This window comes from Simochromis diagramma, unplaced genomic scaffold, assembly GCF_900408965.1.
Source record: "Simochromis diagramma unplaced genomic scaffold, fSimDia1.1 OVJJ01000557.1, whole genome shotgun sequence".
Lineage (NCBI taxonomy): Eukaryota > Metazoa > Chordata > Actinopteri > Cichliformes > Cichlidae > Simochromis > Simochromis diagramma.
The window spans coordinates 1662381-1688978 of NW_024387156.1; the positions used below are offsets into that span (position 1 = coordinate 1662381).

The 26598-nt window shown below is 41.0% G+C and overlaps 2 protein-coding genes across 16 annotated transcripts in view; both read left to right on the forward strand.

Moving 5' to 3' along the window:
* The window catches only part of LOC120744192 (filamin-C-like), a 59522-nt gene extending 44919 nt beyond the window's left edge, over positions 1–14603 (forward strand). For 7 of the 8 annotated variants that reach the window (XM_040048375.1, XM_040048378.1, XM_040048374.1 and 4 more), the window contains 16 exons: positions 3345–3485; positions 3640–3768; positions 3958–4131; positions 6232–6393; positions 7151–7354; positions 7441–7593; positions 7859–7981; positions 8117–8374; positions 9335–9604; positions 9940–10077; positions 10804–10919; positions 11537–11669; positions 12063–12239; positions 12320–12538; positions 12923–13129; positions 13221–14603. In XM_040048375.1, the coding sequence (XP_039904309.1) occupies positions 3345–3485; positions 3640–3768; positions 3958–4131; positions 6232–6393; positions 7151–7354; positions 7441–7593; positions 7859–7981; positions 8117–8374; positions 9335–9604; positions 9940–10077; positions 10804–10919; positions 11537–11669; positions 12063–12239; positions 12320–12538; positions 12923–13129; positions 13221–13408 (2792 nt within the window). In that variant the 3' untranslated portion in view covers positions 13409–14603. The remainder of the gene's footprint in view (positions 1–3344; positions 3486–3639; positions 3769–3957; positions 4132–6231; positions 6394–7150; positions 7355–7440; positions 7594–7858; positions 7982–8116; positions 8375–9334; positions 9605–9939; positions 10078–10803; positions 10920–11536; positions 11670–12062; positions 12240–12319; positions 12539–12922; positions 13130–13220) is intronic. The other variant, XM_040048380.1, reaches the window with a different exon arrangement.
* A 3075-nt stretch (positions 14604–17678) lies between these two features.
* On the forward strand, positions 17679–24679 carry socs2 (suppressor of cytokine signaling 2). 8 transcript variants are annotated; one of them, XM_040048442.1, is made up of 6 exons: positions 19143–20351; positions 20434–20482; positions 20569–20618; positions 20888–20957; positions 21808–22018; positions 22967–24679. In XM_040048442.1, the coding sequence occupies exons 5-6, from the start codon at positions 21892–21894 to the stop codon at positions 23446–23448; spliced, it is 609 nt and encodes a 202-aa protein (XP_039904376.1). In that variant the 5' UTR covers positions 19143–20351; positions 20434–20482; positions 20569–20618; positions 20888–20957; positions 21808–21891; the 3' UTR covers positions 23449–24679. The 8 variants fall into 8 exon arrangements, with proteins under 8 accessions (XP_039904377.1, XP_039904379.1, XP_039904380.1 ...); XM_040048444.1 differs by having other exon boundaries at positions 20437–20482; XM_040048441.1 differs by having other exon boundaries at positions 20434–20618.
* Positions 24680–26598: the final 1919 nt, after the last annotated feature.

Genomic DNA, 26598 nt, shown 5'->3' on the forward strand with positions numbered 1-26598 from the left:
CCAGCTACTTAGTTTTAATATTACTCTTATTTCTCTTTCTGGGTCGCAAAAAAACTTTTAACATATTTTCAGGTGAGAATGTAGCTGTGTTACCTTCAAATATCTGAGCCAATCGACACATCGTCTTCAAACCCCCGCGGTCTTTCACCACTCAGGTTAAACATGATATATAAGTCACTTTGATAACTTAAAAATGTTATTGTTTGGCTTTTTCAGTGTTTTATTTGTTCGTGACTAAATCGGTTTGGCTGAGATTAAAGTTATTAGATTAGATTAAATTAAATGTAACTCTTGGAGCACTTTTTTTTTTGCCACATGTATGGCAAACCACGTCTCAGCTGTTTGTGGAGGTAAAATACTTCTGCACAATTAGACTCAGCCATTGTTGCGAGTGCGCACGCCAAGGGGCTGCCAGACATTTATACAGCCGTATTTCACACATGACTATGAAAGGCGGAAGAGGAAGTAGTTCCTCTGAATGTAGACAATCCAAATGTTATAGTTTCTTCCTACTGTGTTCCTGTTAATGATAAACTACAAATTTACTCTAAATTACTAAAATATCGATATTTTAATGTGAGAATCGATTCTAGAACATAAATGATTGGTATCAATCAATCAATCAGTCTTTATTTATAAAGCACTTTTCATACAAAAAATGTAGCACAAAGTGCTTTACATAGTTAAAAGCAGCCCACCCCACCCTCCAACTCACTCCCCACACTCTCATTAACATAAATGATGTGAATACACACATATCCCCCCCACACACACACACACACACACACACACACATACACACGCACGCGCACACTTAAAGAGTAAAAATTGGGCTGGGTTCACATGAGCCAAGTGAGGAAACACTATAACAGGAAGCCGTCTGCACCGGGAGCCGGTCACAGACCGCAGCCTCCAGGCTGGGCACACAGCAGGAGGGAGGCAAAGGAGCCCCCCAGCCAGGCTGAGAGGACCCCAGAGACCCAGCAGCCACGGTCGATCACAGCCCCGGTGCAGAGAGCCCCCTCCGAGGAAACACTGGAGATATACAATAGGCTATATACAGGGTAAAATGATCAAATAAATAAGAACGGGATACAATATAAATATAAATAGAGTAAGAAGATTAAAAAATGAATAAGAATAAAATCAATAAATATTAGGTAAAGCCTAAATTAATAATAAAATAACAGGATAGAATAAATAAGCATAAAATAAATAAACGCTAAGTAAAAGCTAAATTAAAAAGGTGGGTCTTGAGCCTGTTCTTAAAAACATGTACGTTCTCTGCGGCCCTGAGCTCCTCCGGCAGGCTGTTCCACAGACGAGGACCATACCACTGAAAAGCTGCCTCTCCGTGAGTATGTGTCCTGACTTTAGGGACAATCAAAAGGCCAGTACCAGAGGACCTCAGGGTCCGCGAGGGTTCATATGGTAAAAGCAGCTCTGAGAGATAAGAAGGCCCAAGACCATTAAGACATTTAAAAACCAATAAAAGAACTTTAAAATCGATCCTGAAACACACGGGGAGCCATTGCAGCGATTCTAAAACCGGTGTAATGTGGGCCCGCCCTCTGGTCTTCGTCAGCACACGAGCTGCAGAGTTTTGCAAAAGTTGTAAAGTTGAAATATTCTTCTTAGGAAGACCAGAGAGCAGGGCATTACAGTAATCAATGTGACTGGTAATAAAAGCATGCATCAACATCTCCGTGTTGGCCCGAGAGAGAATAGGGCGGACTCTGGCTATATTTTTTAGATGATAAAATCCAATTTTGGTTACATGTTTAACATGTGGGATAAAACCAAGCTCAGAGTCAAAAATAACACCCAGGTTTTTCACTTGTAGCGAAGGACATAGTGAAAATGCCTCTAATTTAGACAAGTTTCTCTCTCTGAGCCTCGGGACCGACGATTAAAACTTCAGTTTTGTCCTGGTTAAGCTGTAAAAAGTTTTCTGCCATCCAAGATCTTATATCTAAAATACAGTTAAACAGGGCATCCACTGGTCTGGTGTCATCAGGAGACACAGAGATGTACAGCTGAGTTTCATCAGCGTAACTGTGAAAGTTCACTCCATGCCTCCTGATGACACTGCCGAGAGGGAGCATATACAAATTAAAAAGTACAGGGCCTAGAACCGACCCTTGAGGCACACCACATGTCATTTTATGGATCTTAGAGGAGCATGTATCCATACTCACCATAAAAGTTCTGTCAGAGAGATAGGAAGTGAACCAGTTGTGTACAGCACCAGAGAGGCCCACCATGTGTTTCAGTCTGTTTAAAAGAATAGCGTGGTCTACTGTATCAAAGGCTGCGCTTAGATCCAGTAGCACCAGGACTGAGAGCTTTTGGGCGTCCCAGTTACATCTAAGATCATTTAAAACCTTTAGGAGAGCCGTCTCTGTGCTGTGGTTCACCCTAAATCCAGACTGGAATATCTCCAGGATCTGTCTATCATTCAAAAAGTCATTAATCTGAGTAAAAACAAGTTTTTCTAAGATTTTACTTAAAAATGGTAAGTTGGATACAGGTCTGTAGTTATTAAAATCATTACAATCCAAATTGCTCGGAGGAATCGATATTTCAGGATCGATCCGCACATCACTAGTAGGAAGTCACTTTCATCTTTACGCAGGACTGTAAGCTATCATCTGTGAGGCGTGAGCGGTGTTTGTTTTTAGCATAGTTCGCGGTGGAGAATAGCTGTTGACATAATGTGGATCCGAAGATCCATAATTGGCCTACCTGAGGTTGAAAGGCTCGATAAATGCATGGCGTTTCGGCGGGTATGCCGGCTTCAGCGAGTGTGACGCTTATTTTGAGCCATGAAAAATAGAATATAATTTTATATTTCAATATCACAATACTCTTCCAATTTAGGACTACAAGTTAAAAAGAACATAAATAAACATAAATAAAATGCACTTCAGCAAAATATTTAAAAAAAAAAAAAACAATTTTATTTTCCCAAACCACGCAGAGCCGCACTATAAGGACTAAAGAGCCGCAGGTTGCCGACCCCTGGTGTAGACAGACAGGAAAGCGGGTCAGACTTGAATCTGCTCTCTTCTGTGTGGCCATGCCGCACATGGTCGCCTGCTCATGCTCAGTTGGCACCCCAGTAAATGCTGTTTCTTAGCTTTGACATATCGTTCCTAACCAGGTGACTTTGCATCAAAGGATGCACTTGAAGCATTACTACAGGCTGCTAACTTGCATAGTATTTTAATCTAATTTAAAAACTCTAATGAAATTTAACCTTTTGGTTATTGTGATTAGAATGGTTTCAGTCTAAACATGAAATTAGTCAGAATAACTGAACTTGTGTGTGTTTTATCCTCCAGGTGAAGTCCGCATGCCTTCTGGCCGAACGGCCAGACCTCACATCACCGACAACAAGGACGGGACAGTTACTGTGAAGTACTCGCCAACTGAACGAGGCCTCCATGAGATGGACATCAAATACGATGGCAACCACATCCCAGGTGATCCCTCCTCAGTGAATATGTGTTCTGTTTCTGAGGCTCACATTCTTTCGTCTTCAGCAGTGTTATCGGCAAACAGACTGACTTTCAACCTTTAATGTGAAAATCATTGAATATTAACACACAGGTTCTCTGTGTGCTCTCTCTGTTACAGGAAGTCCACTCCAGTTCTATGTTGATGCTATTAACAGTGGTCATGTGACAGCATACGGTCCCGGCCTGAGCCACGGCACCATGAACCGACCAGCCACTTTCACTATAGTTACAGAAGATGCTGGAGAAGGTATCCCTCATACGTACACTAGTAGATATAAGAGCTGTTTAAAGCCTGAGCCCAGTTCTTCTCGGGCACGTAGACGGTGTTTATGACTGTGTCTTTTATCTGAAATATGAAATGTGTATTTAATCAGAAGAAGACACCATGTGAAACTGAAGATAAGAAAGGCAGTAAGTGTTCCCACTCTTTCTACAGGAGGTTTGTCTCTAGCAGTTGAAGGTCCATCCAAAGCAGAGATCAGCTGTAAAGACAACAAGGACGGGACATGCACAGTGTCCTACCTGCCCACCGCACCTGGAGACTACAACATCATCGTCAAGTTTGATGACAAACACATCCCTGGCAGCCCCTTCACCGCCAAGATTACTGGTAAAAAATTCTCTCTCCTCGGGAAAGTCGGGCTTTTATCCAGACAGCTCAGTTTTAAGCAACACTTTTTAAATGATTGTTCATCAAAAAACAGCTGCAGCACCTATGACGTTGTACATTTTTATGATTTTAACAAAAGATGTAATTTGAATTTAATGTGTAATTTTTCAGAACTACCTCCAAAAATGTAGAAAATCTTCTTTTAGGAAAACTAACATGCTTAGCTTGAATATCTTCACAATCAATACCTTTCAGTACCTTCAAAACACATTAATTATGAAGCACGTGCAGAAAAAGATAGATATTAACTGTGTACTTGGTCACATGTGGATTGCCTTTAGTTGATTTCTATCTCTGTACGCAGACAACACTCTGCTCTATCTTCCTGTGGGACACCAAATATACAAAACCCTTTCCAATCAAAGCAGATACAAATGATCAGATTTTTCTTCAGCTAAATTCAGAAAATAAATTATCCAGCATTTTTATCTTCAGTATTCAGTCATTTACTCCTGTAAAAGGTTTCACTTTAACTCTAACAGCTTTAAAGTGTTCTGGAAAGTTTCTTTGTTTTGTCAAACCATGACGTGGCATGTGTTCTTCTTTTGGTTGTCTAACTTCTTGTAATTATCCTTCCTTGTCATTATAATATTTCCTAATTACATTATTTAACCTCCTGACCTTCACTGGCTCATTGTTAACTTGTCTATGTCACGATCTGGGGGGCAGATCATCAGGAGATGCAGGATGTGGACCCAAACGCAAGCACTGACAACGGCGTAGCTGTGAGAAAGTTTATTAATAATGAAAGGGGAAAATACAAACCAAAGCAGGGTATCGCAGGGAACTACGCTAACAAAACCTAAACTGGGAAAAGCTACGAAATGATAATGCAAGAAATAAAAACCTGTGACTACAAACCTGAAAACATGGAGAAATACAGACACGCAGACGAACCAGTAACTAACAGAGGGAAACACAAGGCTTAAATAGACAGACGGATAACGAGGGAATGAGACACAGGAGAACACAGCTGGGAGTAATCAGACATGACCAAGGGGAAGCAAAACTCAGTACATTGACACAGGACGCAGACTTTGAAAGTAAAACAAGAAACATAACAGACACGGACTTAACTAGGTGAGACAGCAACCATGGAACACAGAAACCAAAAGACTAGAAAAGATAAACAATAACAAAATCAAAGTTCAATAGTAATGCAGAAACAAAACACTGGGTCACAGACCCAGGACAGTGACAGTCTAGGTTTTTAATTGTTCCTCCAAGTCTTGGCCATCAAAGAACAGAAAAAGTATCTATATATGAATTATATCTATATTTACACATAGATTATTCCTGTCTTTCTTCTTTTTTGTGTGGTACGTGTTTACAAGTGCTGAGGCAAAGTGGGGGTAATAATGAATATCATGAATCAGTAGAGTGCTGAGCATGGGGTAGGGGTTAATCAGCGTGTACATACTTTTTCCTGCTCCATTTTGGTCTTGATGATTAAGTGGTTTATTTCATGTCACTGAGATTTTCTTTATTTATTGTATTTTTTTGTGTACATATGTGTGTGTATGCAGGTATCAGTGTATATGTGTATGTTTGTATATGGTTTTTGTTTTATGTCAGACATAAAAGCTCATCATCATCATAATCAAAAGATTAAAAGATTTTCTGCTTAGGTGGTCCAAACTCTGGCATCGAGCTGTGAATGTTGATGTAGTCTGCATTTGGAGAGCACATTCCCCTGCCGAGACACCCCCTCACCTTTTAAATTTCCCGAGCTCCTTCTCATCATGCTCCACCTTTCAGTGTAGTTTTTTAAAATTAGTCATGATAGTTGTTCAGTAGGCAGCACCTGTTACCCACGGTACGTCCATCACATGCCCAATCATTAGCTTTATTTCTGTTTTCAAATTGATGCCAGTTTAGTTTGTTTTAGTTTATGTCATTGCACGTTGTTTCATTTGTGCCGGTGCTGGCTTGTCTGTGGGTGCTCTAACCTGCATTAAAAGCTGCAGTATGAGTAAAGTTTGGCTGATTGAACTAAGCTGGTTTTCACTATTACTTTGTCTTCTCACATTTGATCTCCAGGTGACGACTCTATGAGAACATCCCAGCTTAACGTTGGCACGGCAACAGATGTTTCCTTAAAAATTATGGAGACGGACCTGAGCAGCCTGACCGCGACGATCAGAGCTCCGTCAGGAAACGAGGAGCCCTGCCTGCTGAAGAGGCTGCCCAACAGACATATCGGTCAGTTTCTATTCTTCAAGGCTTCTCAGTCACCCTTTGGCAAAACGTGGACCAAAACCAAACAACATAGAATCTTTATTATTATCCAGATTTCATCAAATATTTGGTTTTCTAAATATTACATTCTTCAAATTATTACCCACTCAACAAAGCTAGCTGTCCATCACTAATTCATCGGTGATAAAATTACCTTATTGTCCCTAAATAATAATGTCTTTATTAGGACTTGAAAGGGAAAACCTTCAGGTCCTGAAGGTCTGAAGCAGGCCAGATCTGAGACTATTGTTCATGTTTTTGGAGGTGACACAGGTGTGAGGATCAGAATATCGTCACAGTCAGCAAACACTCAGTTTTTACATTTTTCTGGGTTGAATACTAGCTTAGTGTTGGCTGTGCAGATGTTAGCAAAGAGGTGAATTTGTGTTATCAGCATATGATGCAGTTGTGTCTATCCTGGATCCAGTTTGCACTTTACCATCGTGTTCTCGTCCTTTTGTGCAATAAAAATAAAAGTCCACATCCACACTGGAAACTGCCCAACTATTTTCCTCCTCTGACACACAAACTGAAATCAGCAGATTGTAGCGTGCAAAAATCGATAAGCAGGACAGATAGGTAGGCAGACGATTCAAAAGAACTGAACTACTCGGATCTCAATTCCCATTCCTACACGGACGTGTGATTTTCTACAGTAAAAAGAATTCGCACAACTGTACAAGAGACTCCACGTTTCTGATGACATGTCTCTTTCCTGCAGGAATATCCTTCACACCAAAGGAAGGTGGTGAACACGTGGTCAGTGTGAAGAAGAACGGGAAACATGTGACCAATAGTCCGTTTAAGATCATGGTGGGTCAGTCGGAGATCGGAGATGCCAGCAAGGTGAAGGTTTACGGTCAGGGGCTGGTGGAGGGACACGCGTTCGAGGTGGCCGAGTTCATTGTGGACACAAGGAATGCAGGCGAGGATTCAACCTTCATCCACACAATCAGAGCGCTGAAGCTCAGGAGTTCAGGTTCTAACCCTCGATGTCTGTGTTTGTGGCAGGTTATGGAGGTCTGGGTCTGTCCATCGAGGGTCCCAGTAAGGTGGACATCAACTGTGAGGACGTGGAGGACGGGACATGTAAGGTCACCTACTGTCCCACAGAACCAGGAAACTACATCATCAACATCAAGTTCGCTGACCAGCATGTGCCAGGTACGAAAAATTGTTCCAAGTTTGATTTGAGGCAAATTAGTTTGTAGAAAGAGAACGTACAACTGCAGATGGTATAAAAGATGAATGCAGATGCCTGAAGTAGTTCTTCACAAGTACAAAACATTTTCCTGTAACTACCATAAAGAGTTAGATAGATCACTGGTTCAGATCCGATGAGCTAGGTGTTGATCTGATGCTCTGGACAAAGCATGAGGGTCTAAAAGTTTCGGCTTTCAGTTGTGTGTTGTGATGTTTGTGTGAACAGGAAGTCCGTTCACGGTGAAGGTGTTTGGTGAAGGTCGGATGAAAGAGAGCATCACCCGGAAACGTCAGGCACCCTCCATTGCCACCGTGGGCAGCACGTGTGACCTCAACCTCAAAATACCAGGTGAGCTGTGATATCTGCCTCCTCCTCATCCTCCTCCTGTCGGCTCCTGTCCTCCCTGCTTCCTTCTCTTCACCACCTCGTCTTTGTCCACTATTTCCTCCTCCTCCTCCTTCCTGCTTCTCCTCTGGGTCGCAGGAAACTGGTTTCAGATGGTTTCGGCTCAGGAGCGTTTGACCCGGACATTCACCCGCAGCAGCCACACCTACACCCGGACCGAGCGGACGGAGATCAGCAAAACCCGAGCCGGAGAGACCAAGAGGGAGGTGCGGGTGGAGGAGAGCACGCAGGTCGGAGGAGATCCCTTTAGAGACGTATTTGGAGATTTTCTAGGGCGAGAGAGTCTTAGTGGCTTCAGCGGGATGCCGACCGGCAGCCGACAGCCGCTGCAGAACGGTGTGTGTGTGTGTGTGTGTGTGTGTGTGTGAGTGTGTGGTAAGTGAGAGTGGCTGATTTAACAGAGTGTTGTGCTGTAATGGCCTCCCATGCTAACCCTCTAACCTGCTCTGATTCTTCCAGCTCTCTCACTTCTTTTTCTGCATTCTGCTGTCAAAATGTCTGGATTAAGGTAGTATTGTTATTCAGTCTGGCCTGACGTGGGCACTGTGCCTAATCTCAGATACAGCAATAAAGAAATGTGTTGGGTTTGTAGTTGCAGTAAAAGGAAGGGGCTGCTTACAGGTTCAGCAGTCATATCATTGGTCAGATTTAAAAAAAACAACTTAAAGGCTCCAACAGTACAAATACAGCCCAGAAGTCCAGTTCAGAGACTTCTGGGCCATGTTTGTACTGTTGGAGCCTCTAGTGGACTTTTGAGGAAAAGCAGGTTTTCTTATAGGTTAATGGTTGCTGTTGTTTTTGTTGACTTAGACGTGGAAGAACTGATTTCTGTTCATCTTTAAGACTATTTTAAAGCAGAAAGACAAAGACAAACATCCATTAAGCATATTAGTAGAAATACACACTCTCAAGGAAACATTTTAAACTTGTAAAATTATTAAAAGATTGCAGTTCAAGTATTTATCACTATTTCTTATCAAATTCTTCATAAAAATGTATTTTCACTTAAATATTACTATTGAATGAGATGATTTGTTCAAACTGAACTAACAATTGAAAAAAGAAAAGAGGACCTTGGATTGATTTCTGAGGAGCTCCACACCTAATTTTAGCTACTAAAAATTACAAAATAAACATGCTATAGACCAAAAACCTACAAAATCTAAATCCGTGACATATTAACCAGTGCATGATGCAAGATTTTTTTTTTTTGGTGCATGCTATGTAAAAACTGACTATGAAACATCTGCTGGATGAATCATCCGATCCTCAGTAACATTCTCCTAATCCTGTCAGGTGAGGCAGCTAACCAGGAGATGACGGCTCAGGTGACGAGTCCTGGAGGAAAGACAGAGGACGCAGAGATCATTAAAGGAGAGGAGAGCACCTACAGCGTCCGCTTCATCCCTCAGGAGATGGGACCTCACACTGTCAACGTCAAATACCGGGGCCAGCACGTCCCTGGGAGCCCCTTCCAGTTCACTGTGGGGCCCCTGGGAGAGGGAGGGGCCCACAAGGTCAGAGCAGGAGGCACTGGACTGGACCGCGGAGTGGCAGGAATCCCAGGTGGGCTGTAGAATTTACATTTGTTCCTTATCTCTTCTTCTGTCCTTATGAACCGGTTTCTTTTTGCTTCTTCTGTAAGAACTTTGATTTCATTTGAATCTTTGGATGAAGAAGCATGCTGACATGCTCCTACATGTCAGCAAGGTTTGGTCACAGGAAACAAAACATCCATCTGTGATGTGTCAAATGAACTCTTGAAACACCCATGCTCCTAATTTTGTTTCACTGATGATATGTCTGCTATTTCAGTTCAATTTTAAAAATGTTCTTTACAAAAAGGTCCTCTAGTGGCCACCATAGGAACTGCAGCTCTCACAGTTTGTGTCGTTTTGCAGCGGAGTTCAGTATCTGGACCAGAGAGGCTGGTGCTGGAGGTCTCTCTATTGCTGTAGAAGGACCCAGCAAGGCTGAGATAACATTTGAAGACAGGAAAGATGGATCCTGTGGAGTTATTTACGTAGTGCAGGAACCTGGTAAGTCTCAAGAGATATTTGGATTAAGCCTCTGAGATTTATTTCAGCCAATGAAAGAAGCCTAACATATTTCTGTGTGATGTTATCATTTTAATTTTAATACTTTTAATACTCTCTGACAGATTATTGCGCTGTTTATTTATTTGTTTTTGTTTTGTTTTTATTCCTCTGATTAATTGTATCACTCTTTTCACCATAACAGCAAGACAAATTCCTTATTTGTGTGAAAATTTGACAATAAACATCATTAGGATTCTGTATCTGATGGTAAAGGGTTTGATCTGCATACAAAATTGTATTCCACAAGGTTTCTACCTACATAGCAACAAAAGGCACAAGCCTGGAATCACTACTTGAATTTTATCATTCCAAATATTCGCCCAGGACCAGTTTAGTTCAAATCCATCCATGTCACAGTATAATTATTGTAATTGTAAAAGTGTAAGCGTGCTCTGCCTCTGGAATGATATTTTTTTTAAAAAAACAAAAAAAAAAACAGAGATTAAAGTTAGAACTCACGGTAAATGGGCAACTTTTGAAAAACAAACTTGCAGATTAACAGAAATAAAATTAGAACTTAAAAACAGTATAAATGTTTTTGAAGTTCCTTGTTATAATGTTGTTGTGTTTGTTTTTTTTATCATTGGATCTGCAAATTGTTGTGATCGTTAAAGTATTAAAGGAGAAAGTGCATATCCCTCCAACAATAATATTTCTTTTGTTCAGGTGATTATGAGGTCTCCATTAAATTCAATGATGAACATATCCCAGACTCCCCCTTTACCGTCCCCATCGCCTCGCTGTCAGATGACGCTCGCCGCCTCACCATCACCAGCCTGCAGGTGAGGAAAGATCTAAATCTACCAGCTGAGCTTACAGAAATGAAACCCTCTGACAATTATATTTACTGTGAATAGATTTTTAGAGTTTCAATAACTGTGCTGTGTTTAGGATTGTATTTGTGTTCATAGGTGTGTATATTTATCTCTGAATATTTAATCGCTGTCCTCTTTCTTTGTATGCAACACATTTACTCTTGAGATATAACAAATGTGTGTACAAGTAGGAAAAAAAACAAAGTCACAATATGTTAAATTGTGAAATTAAAAAAAAATTATGCTGGTAACATTAACAGAAAAAAGGCTATGGAGGATCTCACAAAAAAAGACAGAAATAAAACTAAACTGACAAATTTCTATTTTAAAAATAAAAAAAACCCAAATAGTTTTGATTAAACAATTTATAGTTAAAGCCAAATCTTTAAAACATAGGCATAAATATAAAAACAGGCACTACAAACTTTATTAATCAGACCACCAAAGAAATCTTGTAAAAACACTTAAATGAGTATCTGCAGTACTGAGGAAGCATATTCCGTTTGCTTAAAATAACCGAGAACTGCTTGTTGAACACTTTTAATCTCCATGGTCCAAAGCACTGAATCCCTTTTCTTTACCAGGAGATGGGTCTGAAGGTGGGTCAGGAGGCCTCCTTTGCAGTGCAGCTCAATGGAGCAAGAGGGCTAATTGATGCCAAGATCCACACGCCATCAGGAGCCACCGAAGAGTGTTACATCACTGAGCTGGACAGCGGTAAGACCCCATTATAGCTGTTAGTGAAGTGATCTTTAGGACTTTTGAGTACAATTAAAAACCAAACATGGATCCACCACGATTTCCTAACCCAGTCAAAAGTCAAAATTACATTTGGAGTTCCACAAGGTTCAAGTCTGGGCCCACAACCTTTTAGTTTTTCAGGTTCAGATCACTTATTTGCTATAAATACAAGACTGTTATTTACCGCTTAACTATTAATTTTAATTTGTAATTTTTCAGAGTGTTTGGAAGTTTAAATCTTTCTTGTATTTAATCTTCATATTAAATACAGGATTATGGAGTCATTCGTATAAGAAACCTCTTTCTCAAAGTCTGTATTTACGGTGGTTATAGAACTGTTTGTAAATCAATGATTTCCTGTTTCTACAGATCAGCATGCTATCAGGTTCATCCCAAAGGAGAATGGAGTTCATTCTATAGACGTTCGTTTTAATGGCAGCCATGTCCCCGGCAGTCCCTTCAAGATCAGAGTAGGAGAACCGGGTCAGGTCGGAGATCCAGGAATGGTGACTGCGTTTGGGTCAGGTCTGGAGGGAGGAACCACAGGTATACACGAAAAACAAAGTCTTTAACTTTGAAGTCATTTGATGAAGGAGGGTTTTAATGAGCGTTCTCACTTTATTTAGGCGTGGCATCAGAGTTTATTGTCAATACTTGTAACGCCGGCTCAGGAGCACTGTCCGTGACAATCGATGGCCCATCAAAGGTTAAGATGGATTGTCAGGAGTCTCCTGAGGGGTATAAGGTTTCCTACACACCTATGGCTCCTGGAAGCTACCTGATCTCCATCAAGTATGGAGGACCCCAGCACATTGTAGGCAGCCCCTTCAAGGCCAAAGTATCAGGTGGGTCAATGACCATTGACCTTTTACTGAGGTCAGTCCGTGAGTTTTCCTGATACTCACGGGTATAGTTTCCTGGGGTTTCCTTGGAAATGAGGATGAAAGTGATTCGGTCTTGTTGTATACACAGTCTGCATGCTGCCTTCAGGCGTAGTGATTCCTGGAAATAAAGCATGATTCATCACTTTCCACTGATTCCTCCAGAGATAAAGAGCACATTCAGTTCTAAATAAAGCTTGTTTGGAACAAATTGTTTTTATGCACTTGTAGGACACCAAGCTCTACATAGCTGGTGATACTGACTATATGACTCCTTTTCCATGATCAGTAAACCTGAAGGGATGTCCACATACTGTTGGAGAAAGCTGACTCTAACTCTTCTTCCAGGACCTCGTCTGTCAGGTGGCCACAGTTTGCATGAGACGTCGTCTGTTCTTGTGGAGACCGTCAGCAAGTCTGTAGCGATGGGCAGCCATTTTGCCTCTCTGCCTAAATTTTCCTCAGATGCCAGTAAAGTCATCTCCAGAGGCGCCGGCCTTTCAAAGGCCTTCATTGGTCAGAAGAACACCTTCACAGTCGACTGCAGTAAAGCAGGTGACCATTTCGTCCCTCCTGTCTTCCGTGAAAGTAAAATCTGAGATTTTTCTTCACCACTCACGATATTTCCGTTTTTTTTTCCTTGCAGGCACAAACATGTTGATGGTCGGTGTCCACGGGCCGAAGACACCCTGCGAGGAAGTGTACGTCAAACACATGGGCAACAGGATGTACAATGTCACATATACCGTTAAAGAGCAGGGCAGCTACATCCTCATTGTGAAGTGGGGAGACGAGAACGTCCCCGGCAGTCCGTTTCATGTCACCGTCCCTTAAAACTGAACTCTTCACTGTCCAAGACTGGATTAAAATGTGATCTGCATTATCTGGACTAGTTTATTTTCTTGATGACAGATTTTCTGTTAGTATTTCTGAAGATATGCAGCACTCAGAGGTCCAGAGGTGTCTGAGGTCACCATGAAGGGGAGACTGCATACATTTCCATCTTTTTTTGTGTGTGTCCACTTCTCTGAACTTTTTCATCACACCTCATATTTAGTGAAAAATTCAAGCTGCAAGTTGCTCTTTTGCTCCCACAAACCAAACAATTCAGAAGTTAGCTTAAACAGAAGAAACAGTTTTAACTTCAGTGAGGGGGGAAAAAAGTGCTTCTGAGTCCTTTATTTCTTATCTCCATCTGTAAAAACAGGAAACTATAAACTTTCTCAAGAATCCTTATTTCTTACTGATGCTCATCCGATAAACACGAACACTTCAGACCCTTGGACTGTCTGCACTCCAGCCGTGGTGACTATCGTCCAAAAATCTGATTGGTCAGTAGATGGTGAACTCTTACCTGCAACAAAACCTGGAGCAACTTTGGTCTGTAGCATCAGTTACCATGGTGACATACCACCTTTATAACCCTGAAAAGACAGAGTTAAACCCGAAGTTAGCTTGATAACTACAGATCCCTAAAAGCATTCATGTTTTCTCATGGATGAGTTTAATGTCTTTCGAAGATATTCTGAGTGAAAGATGGTGTTTAGTTAGCCTCAGCAGGCAAAGTCTCCCCTTCCTCAGCATTCAGTTTCAGGTGAGCGAGAGACTATCTTCCCTCCATGTTGAATCAGATGCACTCGGCAGGTCTCTGTATGTCAGGGTTTGTGCCAGATCGCTCATGTGGCGTAGGCCCAGTTGTGGGATGTGGAATGATCAAGATGAGCTGGGCTGTGACGTTAACAAACTCTTCTGTTTTTATTTATCCTGCAGCATTTTTCTCTCCTTTGATTTTCTTTGACAGAAAATGGTCTTACTGTTGAGAGAAGCAGGTGATGATGGATTTTTTTTTTACCACAGGAAGGAAGTGAAGTGGCGTTTCCTTTGTGAATGTTGGAAAAACAGTAGCAGATATTAGAGTGACATTTTATAGTGATTTTATATGTATGAGTGAAGCAAAGTTTAAGTGTTTGATATGTTAACCTTCTGTATTGCGACACTGTGCAGGCATAATAAAAGTTTATCTGTGAAATCTCTCATCTCATTTTCATGATGGAGAACAATCTACTGTTCTTTTCCTCTTTCCTGTGTTGTACAATAGACTGCTGTCTGATCTCATTTTCATAAACTCTTGCTATATAATGTCATGCAGAGGGTGTATTCTATTATGATCGTGTCAGACAGAAGTCCGCCCACCTGCTGTTCAAACCTTCTGATTGTGAGGGGTAGCCAACCAGAACAAAAGTTGTCCTCCTGGGGGAGGAGTGAAACAGCTTGTTTCGGACAGAAAGACAGATACAGGCCCATTATCTGAGACTCGGGTTACAGCTCCTTCAAATGGAAGCAGATGAAAAGAAATTCATAAAAAAAAAATCTAATTTGTTCCAATTTTATGAAACACCAAAGACAAAAATGGTAAGGAAGGGTCCAATACTCTGATTAAATAAACTGGGGCAATGTATTTGAAGTTGTTTGGAGACGATTTCTAGTCATATTAGACATTGTTATTTAAATGGCTGGAAGATGAGCAGTGTGAATATCATGTTCAGGGTTTAAGCAGAGAAGCTGCTGAATGTGATCTGAGGGCATCTGTATGACTGTGGTGCTGCAAAGGACCAGCAGGTGGAAGCAGAAACCAGTAAAAACGGCAAATAGAACCCGAGAAACAGTCTTTGTTTTCAAACAAAGTCTTTATTGTATTTTGTTTTGAGAAAAAAAACAATACAGACTATATGAACCAAAATAAATACAATACCAGATTATTAAGCATGCAAAGATAGTTAGGAATCATCAACATGTTTTCTCAGTAATATTTAAAAATAAATGATAATTATGTCACATAGGTCAATAATAGCATCACAGTATGTTTTAATAATACCAGCCACCATGCTTTCAGCAAAGGATATGAATGTCATCAGGTAGCACGGGATTTTCCAATAGATCCTGTTATGGTGTAGCTGATATCTTCAAGATGAACGTGACCCATGACTTCTCTTATCCAGTGGCCAAATCTTGGGGGGAAAGAGTCCTATTTAAAAAGATCCACCTGGCCAACAGAGAAGAGAAGGTGTTCATATCACTCTCTGTGAAGGTTCCCACTTTGAAATTCCTCCTGGAAAGTATGAACTTCTCTTAATCTGCTTAATGGATGTCTGTCTTCTTGTTTCTGCTTTAACAAGAAAAAACAAAAAAAACAACAAGAACAGACAATAGTTCTTCCATTATCTTAATCAGGCTGCCCAGCTACTCAACTTCTGAAGGCTGATCACACAGGAAGTGGCGAGTGCTGGTTGAGCGAACAGCCCAACGTTTGTGTTGAACTTGCTGCAGCGCTCTGCTTGTACTACGACAAGTTTTGCACCTGTCAATCTGAGATATAGACGTCATACCTCACCGAGGTCAAAGTTCAACTGAACCTGCCAGGGGCTACAGTCAATTTAGCGGGAAACTGTGCAGCGAAGGTACTTCGTATGCGAGACGCTGAAGAACTAAAGCCTGCAGTTCCTTTGATGTCCAGCAGGGGCGCCCGCAGTGAATCAGTCCCATGTTAAAATGCTCAAAATTACAGCAGAAATAAACATGCTTACAGCATTTTTATATCTCACTGTTCAAATTGGACTGAGGCTTAAAGCTGGCCTTATTTCACATGTGGCTCATATAATCTGTGGATACAGACTGATTACCAAGTTAGTTAGCATTATGACATAGCACTTGTTTCGCTTCTGGAAATAAAATTTAAAAAAAAAAGACTATAGTAGTAGGTAAAGGGAGCTAAGCTTCAAAATGAGGATGTCGGGTTTGGTAACTAGTGATGTGCAATACCACTGATTTTCTTTCCAATCCGATACCAAGTAATATTCAGGGTGGTATCGACGATACTGATCCAATACCGATACTTTGTACAAAAACTTATTTTATTTATTGTATCTCAAATTATAGTGTCATAATGATTACAGGACATCAGATTACTTGTTCTGATGTCTATATGATGCAGAGTTCATCATATAGAAATAACAAAACTGAAGTTGTGCTATTTGAACACCTTGCCTGCCTGCAGCACTAAAGGGCTCCGTGAGAGACGTCTGTCTCGCCCTAGCAGCACCTGTCCCTCTCCTCTTCAGTTCACCTCAACATACACTCGTCATATTCTGTGATATGATTTACTCTGAGGTGTTTGACAAGGTTAGTGATGTTGCCACAACCATACATGCCAACCCTCCCGATTTTTCCGGGAGAATCCCAAATTTCAGTGCCCCTCCCGAAAATCTCCCGGAGCCACCATTCTCCCGAATTTTTCCCGATTTTCCCGACCACAAAATTGAAAAACCATATCGCAGAATTCATAGTGCGGCCCAGCCAATTCCAGTTTCCAACAATGGCGCCAGCTACTTAGTTTTAATATTACTCTTATTTCTCTTTCTGGGTCGCAAAAAAACTTTTAACATATTTTCAGGTGAGAATGTAGCTGTGTTACCTTCAAATATCTGAGCCAATCGACACATCGTCTTCAAACCCCCGCGGTCTTTCGCTACTCGGGTTAAACATGATATATAAGTCACTTTGATAACTTAAAAATGTTATTGTTTGGCTTTTTCAGTGTTTTATTTGTTCGTGACTAAATCGGTTTGGCTGAGATTAAAGTTATTAGATTAGATTAAATTAAATGTAACTTTATTAATCCCTCAGGAGGGTTCCTCCGGGGTTTTCATACAGCTGAATAAACGTCAAACAGGAAATAATTAAACAGAAGAGTTTACGTCAGCGCCCGGTTATGTATTAGATAGCAAGGAGCAGACGGCAGTTTCACTCCAGCTTGTGACGTACTACCCGGCTTTCTTTAGACCGGGTCCTCAGGTGGAAGCAGCCTCTGAATTTGGACACTGTTGTAAAGGCTCACCTTTCAGCACATTCACTTCACCAGATGCACTTTCTTCTTCTTCTTCGTCTTTCTTACAGCTATATTGGCGGTTGGCAAACAATTGAAAGGTGCATTACCGCCACCTACTGGCAGATGCACTTTGTTTCTTGTCCTCACCTTTGATTGGGGGTGGTGCTTGCCCTTAATTGCGCTCACCTGTCACTCGTTATATAAGGACTGCACTCACCTACCCCTCACACTTTCTTCACTCCCACACTGGGCGGCAGCTGAGGTGAGTTTCTTTTTGAGTCTCCTGAGTTCATGTATCATTTTGAGTTACTTAAATCATACTTTGTCCTTTTTAGAGATAGCAGTCCATGTGTCTTTCCTTTACCCGTTATCCAATAAAAAGACAAAACCTGCAAATGATTGAACACTGCTTATTCTCATTCTAATCGGATGAGCCCATGATGATGACTACTTAAACCCTGAAACTTCCTTCCTCTAAATCAGACACCCCCGCTGTTTCCGGGCCGGCCAATAATAACGGTGACATTTAACGTATTTTATCCGATAAATAAACCCTGTAAAATGTATTTATCCCCCCCCCCCCCCCCCAAGCATCCCTTTGAATGTCTCCCTAGTATGGCCACAACACCTCACTCTTGGAGCACTTTTTTTTTTTGCCACATGTATGGCAAACCACGTCTCAGCTGTTTGTGGAGGTAAAATACTTCTGCACAATTAGGCTCAGCCATTGTTGCGAGTGCGCATGCCAAGGGGCTGCCAGACATTTATACAGCCGTATTTCACACATGACTATGAAAGGCGGAAGAGGAAGTAGTTCCTCTGAATGTAGACAATCCGAATGTTAGTTTCTTCCCACTGTGTTCCTGTGAATGATAAACTACAAATTTACTCTAAATTACTAAAATATCGATATTTTAATGTGAGAATCGATTCTAGAACATAAATGATTGGTATCGGAGGAACCGATATTTCAGGATCGATCCGCACATCACTATTGGTAACTATCATTTATTAAACAGTGTTGCTCTAAAAGTGACATATAGGAGGCGCTAGTTGAGACTAAGGGATGCATCACTGCAACATGGGTGATCTTCACTTTGTTTTCTGTGTGGGCATTAACACCTGGTTTGAGTTTAATGAGAGAGAGCCTGTGAGTGACTCCAGGTGCGTCCTTGCAGAGACCGGAGGACCAACAGCCGCATACGTCAGTCCACCTTAAATCGTGGCACCACGTGACCGTGTTCCTGGAAAGTTCCTGGAAATGCTGCCTTTGTGTTTATGGTGACAGTGGTTCTTAGGCAGCTGCTGGACTCGGTTGTGTCCAGCTCTCTGACGGACGTTCGGACGGACGTTCGGACACTCGATTAGGACCCGCTCGGTGCTTTTCGGTCTCTCCGGTAGCTGCCGGTGCGCGGTTGCTCCCCGGGTGGGACTGGGTGTCAGAGAGACGGCAGGGACCTCCGTTTATCTGCACTGTAACCCGCCATTTGTAAATCGGGAGAGACAAGAAAGAAGAAAAAGCTCCAGCAGCGGAGTGTTTCTCGGGATTTGGACTAGAAGTGTTACTGGGGACATGTCGGGGCCCCCCCGGAGGACACATCGGCGGCAGCGCTGCTGAGCCCGCCGTGACTTTTAGCTAGACAGCAGCTAGCAGGACGTAAAGCAGTCAGGTGCGTGTGCTTGTTTTATCACCAACATATCACCAAAACTCAAACCAGGTGGGTAAACACGCACCCAAATAGACAAGTAACACGCCGATAATACGCTCCAGACTGCACAGAGCCTTCTGCACTGAGCTGTGCTCCCAAGTTCGATTATTTTACCCAGAATAATGGGACCCCTTCTACTGCCTGTGGAATTGCGTTCACATTTAGAATAATTTTAAAGCTTCTCGGTGACCTTGGTGTTCGCATCTGATTAAAACGTAATCTAATTTTCCCGCTATTTTTACAGCCCATTCTTCAGTTCGGCACACAACTCCCCGTCCAGGTTTTGCTTTAGGAAGGGCTTTTTTTTTTTTTTTTTTAAATAACAGTTGGAGAACTGTTCATGTTATACCAAATTCTACTCAAAATTCTTCCAAATTAATTTAACTCCGTGCCCACAGCTGTGTAGATTGGAATAAAAACAAGCGGATTTGTGTGTCCTGCTTTACACAGCTCTCCTTTCTATTCCGTCCACAAAGTTACATCAGCGTTCAATTTTAATTGTAATAAAATAAATTAATTTTGCACTACTCACTGCTGTTTCGCCAAATAGAATTTAAACTCGAAGCCACTGTAATATTTCTTCATGACCTCGACGTAAAAAAACAAAACAGAATATCTGTTCTTTCCTGACAGCCTGTTCCTCAGTTACACCAAATATTTTTTATTATTATTAGCAGCTATACATGCAGAATTTTTTTTTTTTAACAAATTCTATTGTAAAATCGCCTCATTTAATTTGTTTCCGAGGTCAGAGTGCAAAGTCGCTTTTAAAAACAGTGATTTCTGCGTCCTTTGTCCTCTGCAGTCAGACATAAAACCTCACAGCAGGTTTTAAACTGTACACTTAGTTTGCTTTTTCCAAATAGCCCAGTTTCTCCAAATTCAGTTAAAATTCTTGTAATTTTCATTCTTCACAGAAGCCACTGTTGTAGACAACAAGACATCAGAGTACAGTACTGATTTGTGCACACAGGAACAAGCAGCCTGTATTTATTCTGTTTCTTCTTGTGTTCACCCTGCTGGCCCAAATACTAAGCAGGTTATTCCACAGGGGAAATATGGAGATCTCTCACCAAATTCTGTGAGAAATTCAGCTGCTTTAAGGCTGCCTGGAATGTAAACATGTGGCCTGTCCTCAAAAGTCCACTTTGAACAAGAACCACTCACCTGACTGCTTTTAAAGGTGGAAAAATGAATTAATCTAACTTCAGTCTGCTGTTATGTGCTGAAACATTCACATATACTTTCTTTGTTTAAACACAAAGCAGTCAAACAGCATTTGTTTCAAGATGGACAGACGAGGAACTTTTTAAGGTGTCTCTTTACTCTATTAGTTTAGTTAATAAGATTTCACCTTCCACCTCAGTTAATTTAAAACTGCCACTATATCTGCTGCACAGAATAAAGAAGCTGGTCTCTGAAAGATGTTTGGAGGTTTGTCTTTGCAGAGGTAAGTTGCATAAGCACTCAGGAATGTGAGATAACAGAGTTAACCTAACAGAGGACAGGAGTAACACACAGAGCCCTTCAACACATTTCTCATCTGAATGACTTCCACTATTTACTCAAATATAAAAGCATTAAAGGGACTTCGGCAGAGTGCCCATCTAAAATGTTTAGACTTACTTTTTATTATTGCTTTATTTCTCCCCAGTCTTTAAAACACTTTAATGATAGTTATGGTGAATATTGATTTTTTTTTTTTTTTTTTTTAAAAAGGCCACACAAATGCCACACCAAGCAGTTTTAACCAGTGGTCATAGATGTGGACTTTTTTGACTGGAATTTGGTAAGAGAAAAAATACTGCTCAGTTAAAGCCATTGGAAACCTTCCTGTAGTGAAGAAATAAACAATACTCTATGATAGACACTATGTACATTTTTTTTGGTTTCACATCATCAGTCTTTTGGCATTTTTGACCTTAAAGTTTCTTCGCTTTTTGTTTTTAGCTGATGTGTTTGATTATGGTTAATGTTTAAAGTTGAAATTCCTTTATTGTCTCATATGAACTTAAAATTTTTTAAATAATAACAAAGATCCAGGAAAAGAATGTGATTTTGGCTTTTTTGTTTTGTTTTGTTTTTTACTAATTTCTCTCAGTTTGGACAAAAAATGCCTCTGCAGAGTTCAGATGTCAGGTTTGTTCGAAAACAATAAGCCTCCTCCCCCAAAAAAAAATCTACAAATCTGACACCCAACCGTTTTAAACTATTTTAATCAGTTTGGTCTTAAATCTGCACTTTTTTTTGACTGGGGTTTGGTATGAGAGAGACAGTATACCTGTTTGTTTTAGTCCTGAATTTATTTATGTAGAGGTGATGAGTCAATCTCATGTTTTACAGTCAGCTGATTGATTATTTAGTGAAACATAAATCTGTCTGATCTGTCTTTATGAGTAATATCGTCTTAAAGATAAAGCTCCTTTATTTACCGGCTCACTTGAACTTAAAAAACGCTGAAATTTTGAGAAATAAAACTTTCTCGTTGAGTTTCTGGTTAAAAATGTTTTCAGACTTCATTCAGGCTCTAAAGTATTTTTGGATCAACTTTCTCTTAAATCATCACTTTTTTGAGTGGAGCCTGGTGTGCAAGCCTCCTGTCAGATTTTTCTTCACTGGTTTTTCTCCTGAACTTCCAGGACTTTGACACTGTGGTGTGAGCAGTTGCGCCCTGTAGACTTTGTCCATGTCTCAGCTGTGGGCCTGAAGGTTGGATTTATCCAATGACCTGCCAGTCCTCCGAGTCCACGGAAACCATCGAGAGTGACAGACGAGCCGACAACAATACCGGCACTGTGGAATCTGACGAGAGCCGCATTGCCGCTGCCATGAAGGAGCTCAGAAACACGGGTAGGAAAGATTTACGCCTCCAGTCTCCATCCAGAGGAGAACAGCTGGAAACCAAAGCCCAGCAGGTGGAGTTTCCATCCTCTTGTTTTTATTTTGGCAGAGTTAGGGGGGCACATCCAAAACTAAAAAGGCTCAGCTTAGTGCATCAATAGTCCTGTTCAGGAGGCTGAAAAATCACAAACACAGCAGATTTTTCTTTAAAGCATGATGGTTAACAGCTCCAGAGACGTTGCAGCGAGTCATCAGGTACCCAGCCGCCACAAATCAGCTGATTGATTTCATTCTCAGCTCATAACATGAGCGGCACTGTCATCTCTAAAGGTCTCCTTGGCTGGTTTGGGCCGTTTCGCACCACAGCTGCTGCATTCAGTGACAGACAGGGGAACAGTGAAAGGTGTGCACTGTGTATATGTTGTTTCACACACCTGAAAGAATCAGTGTGGGTCTAGGTGGCGCCATTACTCTCCACCAGGCTCCACCAGACAGATTCACAAAAACATTTTACTGTGAAACAAACGGGAGCCACTGTTTTGCAACCATCCTGATTGGTTGGTTGGTTTGGTCATTTTGTGGTTTTAACCTGTTAAGTTCCCATTAATAGCCAGTATAAAGGTGCGGTGAGCAACAGTGACGTCACCTGTTGGTTTCTGAAGTCCTGTTTCCAACCGAGACTTTGAGTAATTATTTATTGTTGGAACAGCAAGGGAGACTGGGGGCGTGGTTTCAGATTAAGATATGGTCTCAGCAGGACAGTGGGGGGTTGGTGATCTCCAAACACTGACACATACAGACAGCTCAGTCACTGGGTGCTGCCCCTCAGCAGGCTTCCAAAAGTTGGCTAATCAGAACAAACTGAGCTTTTAATGAGATGGGTTAAAACGGGTGGTTTCAGAGAGGATGAGCTGGGATAAAGGGTTATTCTGAAGTTCATCTTTTGCTTACTGTCAGGTTGGTACTGGGGCAGTCTGACGGCTAATGAAGCCAAAGAGATCCTGCAGGACACCTCCGAAGGCACCTTCCTGCTGCGGGACAGCTCTCAGAGAGATTACCTGTTCACCATCTCCGCCATGACGTCAGCAGGTCCCACCAACCTGCGGATCGAGTTCAAACACGGCAAGTTCAAGCTGGACTCGGTGGTCCTGGTGAAGCCCAAGCTGAAGCAGTTCAAGAGTGTGGTCCACCTGGTCGAGTACTACGTCCAGCTGTCCAGGAGCAGCGACAAGGCGGCGTCAGCGTCAAACTCTCGGGTCTCTCCGGTGCCGCCTAATGGCACAGTGCAGCTGCTACTCACCAAACCAGTGTACACCTCCACGCCATCCCTGCAGCACCTCTGTCGCATCACCATCAACCAAAGGACACGGCAGGTTCAAGATTTGCCGCTGCCCAACAGACTAAAGGACTACCTGACGGATTACGCCTACAATGTCTAAGGACTGATGTCATCTTACCACTGACTGATCCCATCGTGTGCTGCTCTACAGGGTCACGCAATAAGCTGCAGTGTCGATGTGCTCTGTGAGTCTGCAGCCAATCACGCTGGAGTCGGAGGGGAAAGGTCTGATGGAAACGCCATGTCACATGACGCCTCCTGACCACAGCTACCTCTCTGCTCTGTGGTGACTTGACACCTCGTCGTCCCCTCACCTTTACCAGATCATCACTTTTCAGAACGTCCATTTTCACCTGAATCCGTATGCTGATTTTTAAAGTGGACCAGATAAATCTGAAGTATCTTAAGGTATTAATGTTTACAGTGGTTACTGATGTGGTCACTGATGTTACCATGGTTCTATGAAACATCATATTTACAAATACCATTATTTAAAAAGCTTTGTTATTAATTTTGCTTGTCGACACTTTGAGTGATGCAGAGGGGGAAAAGTGGCACTATCAGGCTGCCCCTAAATTAATTTTATAAATAAAAACAAGAATATTTTATTTACCATAAGCTCAAATAAAGGTTTGCATTAAAAAAAAAAATTATTATTATTTTTTTTTTGTTCAGGTTCAAAATAACAAGTTTCTGAAGTTTACAGATTCAGTTCATGAATTTACAACTGCAGTAGACATGCTCTGGAGGAAAGCTCACTCTTGTCTTGGAGATGTTCCCAGCTGCTGATAAACATGCTGAAGATGCTCTCTGTCATGATTTCAGCAATTTGAGAGGTGCATCAGCCTCTTTTCAGAAATGTACTGGTTTGCTATTGGATTTCAGTCATTGGCTAGCAAAACTGAAATGCTTAGCAAGCATCCTGAGAGGTTTCTGACAGGTAAGCTAAAATAAACATTACTGTACGAACATGAACAAGGTATCAATGTGACGCACTGACTTAACTCTCAATAACAGACTCATCAGAGCTGATGTAACAGCTCTAGGGTGGCAGCGTTTGAAATGCTCGTGCACTGCAGTCGTGGAAGGAAAGCTCCGTTTAGCACAGTCTGGTTTAACTGTTTAATTTTTGTAAAATACTTTCTTTTTTTTTTTTTTTTTTTTTTTTTTTTTTTTTTAAATTTAATCTCCCTTTCAGTTTACTTGTGTCATCCGCTTTTGCCGTTCACACAATGTTCTTCTTCATTAGTAGTGAGTGCAGTCTTGCCAGGTGATAGCCTCTATGCTGCCCCCTTAGCTTCCTGTAGTGTATTGCTATTACAAAAGTGCATTCATGTGGTTTTGCTATAGGATGCATCTTAGTCAACATGATCAATTATAACGACGAATTGTAGCAGGCCTACTTAAAATGACTTTTTTTTGAATGGAGTTTGGTGTCAGAAGAACGTAAACAGCAAATTGTGGGTTCATGGGTTACTAGCTTTTCTCTTTATTTCAAATCTAAAGTAAACAGTGGGTGTCTAGAAGCTGGCCAATCAGAAGAAAGTATGCTTTTAAAAGAGGACTGAAATGACTTAACTAATTAAAAAAATAAAAACAAATATTAAATCTTTAAAGTTATTTCTTTAATATGTTTTCTTTGCTTTTATTTGTATGAGTTTACTTAAAGTAAATAAGCTTTGAAAATATGGAGGGGAAATACAAAAGCAAAAAAGAACAGAAACAAAACTTAAAATATAAATGTATATTTTTATTTAAAATATTTTTAAATTCAAAAATTGTAAATAAAACTAATAGAGGTGTTAATACAAAATGAGACAAATACTGAAATATGTCCCATCTTATTATAACTTCATTATTTTGTGTTTTTAATAATTTCGTGCAGAGTTTTGGCCATGTTGGTCCTCCATATGTAACCTCTTTCAACCTGGTCACAGTAATTTAAGTGTTGAAACATGAATATTAATCGATTATTAACCTTTTTTCACATTTTTAAATGTTTGTTATTGATCAAGTTAGTAATTATTGTTCCCATTAAGTTATTGATTATTTGATCAGTGGGTAAAAAAAAAAGTATTTTAGACCAATCAGCGGTTCCAGATTGATTTTCTAATTGATCTTTTGATTGATTATTCGGCCTCTTCGTGTTGGAAAGTTTCTGCGAGGATTTCTGTGGAAATAATTAACAGAAGGAAAACAAAAATCAGGAAATAGAATAATTTTCCATTTTTCTCCACCAGTCAGAGCTTGTCAGTCCCACCTGTAAACACAAGTAAATAGAGCCTTCTGATTGGCCGAAAGACAGCCTGTGACAGTGAACGCTGGTGAGGCGGAGAGTCGAGGTGTCCTCGTGGATGTTCAGAATCAAAACAAGCTCCTCAGACTTTGTACCTGCATGTAGTAAATACTCAGTTTTCTTAAACTGTGATTGGCTCAGAGCTGTAAAGGTGCAGGACCTGTTAATTCTGTAGCAAGGAGACGGAAAGGCACACTTTCAAAGCTCAGTTCATCAAATAACCTCAGTCTGCAGCAATGAACCAGCTTCAGGCTGTGTGAAGACCTTCCAACCAAACTCAATTTAAATATTCTACGTTTTTATTACCAGTATCATGGTCTCCTAAATTCAGCACAGACACTGAGACCTGGTTAAAAAATATGTTTATATCTGTATTTTATTTTACCAGGAAGTCTCACTGACACCATATCTCTGGCTTCGAGCCCTTACTCAGGAAGGAACCTTTAACTACAATTCAGCCAAACTCAATTCAAAAATCTAAATACATCCTGCTGGTGTTAGTAATTAGTCCCGATAAATTCAGCACCATCTTTGTTGTTGTCGTCATCATAATCATCAGGGTTTTTCCTGCTTACAAAAAGTTCTTGTTTTACCCCCAATGTAAAAGAAAAATCCCCAGAAATGTGGTGCAAGTGGGTGTGATTTGGATTAAAGGGTCTTAGTCTCAAATATGTCTCCAAACAAAACAAAACCCGCTGAACCACCACATTTCACAAACATGTTCAACAAACCCTGACCAAGCCTCATTAAAAAGCTTTTGTTTTTAGGATTCATATTCACCCACCAGTGTTGATGGTTAATGCTGAGTCTCTGGAGCACATTTAACCAAACTTCATTCAAAAATTGCATGGTTTTTGGGGGGGGCCTGTGGAATCTTGTGGTTGTCTCATTAATCCAACAGACATGCAAGCACTTAATTTAATGAAAAAAAATCATTTAGTCATGGTTTCAACC